The sequence below is a fragment of the Frankliniella occidentalis genome, unplaced genomic scaffold (genome assembly GCF_000697945.3).
Source record: "Frankliniella occidentalis isolate FOCC.00 unplaced genomic scaffold, Focc_3.1 Scaffold331, whole genome shotgun sequence".
NCBI lineage: Eukaryota > Metazoa > Arthropoda > Insecta > Thysanoptera > Thripidae > Frankliniella > Frankliniella occidentalis.
The window spans coordinates 2,376-7,353 of NW_026267454.1; the positions used below are offsets into that span (position 1 = coordinate 2,376).

General features: G+C 40.3%; 1 protein-coding gene across 1 annotated transcript; it reads left to right on the forward strand.

The window, feature by feature from the left end:
• The first annotated feature begins 764 nt into the window (after nucleotides 1–764).
• LOC127751073 (uncharacterized) lies at nucleotides 765–1,662 on the forward strand. The gene is made up of 2 exons (XM_052274050.1): nucleotides 765–857; nucleotides 952–1,662. The coding sequence occupies exons 1-2, from the start codon at nucleotides 765–767 to the stop codon at nucleotides 1,465–1,467; spliced, it is 609 nt and encodes a 202-aa protein (XP_052130010.1). The 3' UTR covers nucleotides 1,468–1,662.
• The last annotated feature ends 3,316 nt before the right edge of the window (nucleotides 1,663–4,978 follow it).

The window sequence follows — 4,978 nt, forward strand, 5'->3', positions numbered from 1 at the left end:
TTTCTTTATGTTATACAGGTTCATTACTTCTTGGACTAATTCTGACTGGAAATTTGTTCCTTGGTCTGTTAGTATTGCCAAAGGAGACCTATAAACTGAGAACACATTCGAAATCAGTGCCTTGGCTGTTTCTTCTGCAGTTTGTGTTTTTAGTGGTACTGCAACGGGCCATCCAGACATGGACTCAACTGCGACCAAAGCATATTTACATCCATCAATGCTTTTTGGAGTGGTAGGCAGAGATCTTAATGCCATCTTCCACGCAAGACTCCATCTTTAAATATTTTCATGGGTTGTTTTGTAACCAATTTGGGTCCTTTAAATCTTGCACAAGTGTTACATCTTGTCATGAATTTTGAAATGTCAAAATGCATTCCAGGCCACCAACAGAATCTCTGAAGGTGAGCCGTGGTTTTTCTTATGCCAAAATGATTGACTTCTCCGATTTGCTCGTGATAATATTTAATTGTGTTTATCACATGTTTTTCTGGGAGTATTAATTGTAATTGATCTTTTTCAGGAATATCATTTGGGTCTTCAAATCTTCTATAGAGGACTTCATTTTTAATTACTAGTGACTTGAATTGATGCCATAGGAAGTGATCTGGTTTTATTACTGCAACCAGAAATTTCTTGGAAATGTGGTTTTTCTCCTTCTTCCACTGCCGTGAAGATTTGGGTGATCTCTGGGTCTGTCATCTGATCAATTTTCCATTTTCTCTGATATTGCCCGGCACCAAGGCACTGATAAGCACAAGGGCGACATGAAGGCTGCCAGCAAGGGAACCACCAATGCATTGGCGTCGTTTTTGTCCGGCAAAAAAGACCCTTTGGAGGAACAAAGAAAATATGCAGAGGTGAATGTCGCGGCCTATAATGAAGCTTTTCTAAAAATTGAATCACTTAACAGAAGTCTTCAAGGATATTTTTCCAGACTCCAAAACTGCCCAGGGAATTACTCTGAAGAGAACAAAGGGAAACGGGATAGTCATAAATGTTTTGGGGAAAGAACACCAAGAAATCATAACTGCTAAACTAAGAAAATATAAGTTTTCAATTCTGACAGATGTATCTACTGATGTCTCTTTAGTGAAAAATTCATGTGTCCTAGTAATAATCTATGATGACGAGGAAGGGGCAATAGTAACTGATTACTGGGATCTTCACCAAATCTTTTCTGATAAGGATCCCGACGGGGCAGAAGAGGGCGCCTCCGCCTGGAGAATATTCGGGCTTCTAAAGGCATCGTTTGACAAGCAGCAAGTGCCCTGGACAAATGTCATTGGATATGCGGCGGACGGTGCTTCTGTGCTGATGGGGTCCAAGAATTCAGTGATGACGAGATTAAAAGATTTGTGTCCCGGGATTAAAGTATCAAAATGTATATGCCATTATTTGCACCTGTGTGCGAGTGAAGCATGTAAACAATTGCCCCGCTCCGCCGAGGATCTGGCTCGGAATATATAACTTCTTCCATAACAGCTCCAAGCGCCCAGCCCAGTTTGCTGAATTTCAGACATTTCTTCACCTAGATGTACTGCGAATGCTCCATCCCAGCCAGACGCGTTGGCTTTCCCTTACGGCAGTCGTTGACAGAATTTTGAAACAATGGGACGCGTTGCGACTCTACTTTGATACGAAGTGGCTTGAAGAAAGATTGGAAACAGCAGAAAGAATTCACACTATGCTTAATGATAAATTCACTAAGATGTATTATCTTTTTCTTGATTGGATGTTGCCCAAGGTGACAGGCTTAGATGAGTATTTCCAGTCCTCTATCAAGGGAACCTTTTCAGGTGTAAATCTCCGATTTCGCTGAAACTTGGAAAATTTGAAGGTTATTTATGTAGAAATCGGATGGCACTTGAAATTTTTCCTAAACCTGACATTTAGTTTTCCAATATATAAGGTAGGAGAAAGGTGTTAGAAAAAAATATTTTTTTAAAAAATGTAAAGCAGTGTTCTAAGGGGTAACTCGTCGAAGATGTGCTCTTTGGGCGAAAATTTTGTCCGTTTTGCTCTATTTTGAACCGTTAAAGCGGTAGAGGGATATTTGGAGCAAAAAACAGTCTCAGGCTTAAGTAAACCCCTAGTAGATGTTAATTTTAGAAAAAATTCCAAGTTCCATCCGACTTCTATTATACTAACCTTTAAATTTTCCGAGTCCCAATGAAATCGGAGATTTACACCTGAAAAGGTTCCCTTTAAGCCAGTATTACCTTTTGTTCGTGAAAAAATGACAGAAACTTTCAAGGAAATACTGACATGCTTCATGAGGAGAGTTAATGTGTGCATGACTCCCCCCCCCCCCACAATATTCAGCCCATGGACACCTCCAAATGGTTGCCATTGAATGACAATAATGGCTAAACGATTAGCGAAGCCTATTACTCAAGTGATGATCAAAAAGTTTCGCGTCTGTCTGTCTGTGCGCACGATAATTCGAGAACGAATTGAGCTAGCGACCTGGGATTTTCAGGGTCGTTTTGTGTCATAAAAAGACAGATCAAGTTGGAAGAAGAGCATTCTAGCTCGAAAATTGGATTTTTAAAAAATTCAAAAACCACAAGTTCCCAAAATAATTTTTTTTTAAAAAAAAAAAAAAATTATTGTCTTCTAAGGGGTAACTCATCAAAGTAGGATCTTTGGGACGAAAATTTCGTCCATTTGGCTCTATCTTCAACCGTTTAGGCACCAGAGGGAGTTTTCTACACGGAAATGACCGCAAAACATTTTTATTTTTTTGTTCTCAGATATTTGGTGGTCTCCGGTACGGTAATTTGTTAAAATAAAACCCCGAGGAACCAAATTTGTGACTTTTGGGGCCGAATGCCTACTCACGACTTTGGCCCGACTCGGGTCTCAGCGCCGCAGGCCTAGGTAGATGTATGCCAGGTGCGTCGCAGCGTATCAGTGTTTCGTTAGATATCGCGAAGCCTGTTACGCGAGACGTGCTCTGGCGTACATCTACCTAGTTTATTTTTGAGTCGGTGTTGCAGAGATGTTACACTTGCCTGAAGTGAGGGCGAACACTGCAAGAGTGCAAGACTTCAAGACCAGGGCACGTCTATTCATGGCCACTTTCTGCAATGAAATGCAAAAGAGATGCGTATTGCATTCGATTTTACTTTAGTAATGAAGCACCCGTCATGCTATTCTAATAACCTTACTTTTACTTTCAGATATGACTTTAATGACCCCGTGCTCAGCCGCGTTAGCAGCTTAGCGCCCGCAATAGCATTGTCTCAGCGGGCAAGGGAGACTACACCCTCACTGAGGACTTGGGCGCTTCTCCTCCCGCGCATTGTAGACAAAAATGACAAGGAAAAGCTGCAGGACTTGGATGACCAATGGCGGGCATTACCCTTTGCTGCGGAAAAACTCCCTCAAGAGGTCAGGGAGTGTAAAGACGCAGCTGTATTCTGGCATCAGGTAGGCGGCCTCATCAGGTGGTGGTGTCATTTATTTCTCGTTTATTTTTTGTGAAGTCATATGTGACACTTTTTGTGCCCTTAGATGTACATACACGAAAATGAAATCGGGGAACGACCATATGCTACCCTTGCTAAGTCTGCTCTTGAGGTGCTGTCCGTACCAATTCCAAATGCAGACTGTGAACGAAAATTCTCTAAGATTAATGACATAAAAACCAAAAAGAGAAACAAGTTGTTAACAAAGTCTATTAATGGTACTTTACATGCTGACGCACTTGTCCACTCGGGTGGTCGCTGCTGCAAAGATTTCAAACCAACTAAGTCTATGTACAGTAAAATGCTGTCAGCAAATCTTTATGATTTTTCTCAATGTGTAGAACTAAACGGTGGAGAAAGTGACGGATCGGGTTCGGCCTGGTTCCTTTTTTATGTTACTCAGTCAATTGGTTAGAAGTTTGATTTTTTATTTTGACAATGTTCAGTGTGCCATAACTAGACAACTAAATAAATATAATTTTTATTTGTTTTGAAGCATACATCATTTTGTTCTGTTGTTAAAGTCATAGCGAGAATAGAGATTGATTGCTACCTACTACTGGTTTACAATTGTATCCGATTCGCGCCGACCGCCCTGACAGGCTGCCTAACCCGGCCTATCATCTGAAAGAACAACTCATGGTCTTCCCCTCTTCTCGTTGACTGTTTTATGAATTTATCAGGCTGTTTGGGGACGGAAATTCACCTCAGTAGACGTAATAAGGCATTAAACATCTCAATTTAGTGGTTTTTAATAATTTTAGGTGCATTTTCAAAATTCCCGCTTTTTGAATCGAAACCCCGCCTTTCGATCCCTCGGCTCCGCCTTCTCGAGGCTCGAAATTGGTAACACTGGGAAGCATTTGTGAAAATATTGACTATGAAGGACATAAACCTGATATACAATACGTAGGCAGTGGAAAAAGGAAAAACTCCAAATAGTCATTTAATTTAGTCCACTGGGGACTGTAAAGTAACCTTAAAGTGTTTTTACGTTGGTACTCATGGTGCTATATTTACGTCGGTGAGAAAATCGGATCGTCTCCGAAAACATAGTTGCTGAACAATTGGTTGGAGCGAGAGAGATAACGCACAGGTCATTGTTTCAAACACGTCCCTCTCGAAAAAGTATGCACATCATAGCAGAAGAGAGCGAGTTTGGTCTAAAACACAAACAATGTTTAAAAAAGTTGTTCTCCAGCAGAAATTAAGAAAGAAATGGAAATAAAATCAATTATGTGAAGATCTTGATTTTATTCATGTATATATGATGTCTTCCAAGAAGTGGAGAATTTAAATGGCTTCAGTTTAGATTTGTTTCATTTTCCTCAGTCATTTAACGGTAGTGTTTCTGATTTTCTGTATCGGGTTAGGTTTTGTAAGTTTAGGTTTCTTTCATTTTTCTCAGTCATTTAACAGTAACGTTTCTGATTTTCTGTATCGGGTTAGGTTTTGTTAGTTTAGGTTTGCTTCATTTTCCTCAGTCATATAACAGTAACGTTTCTGAT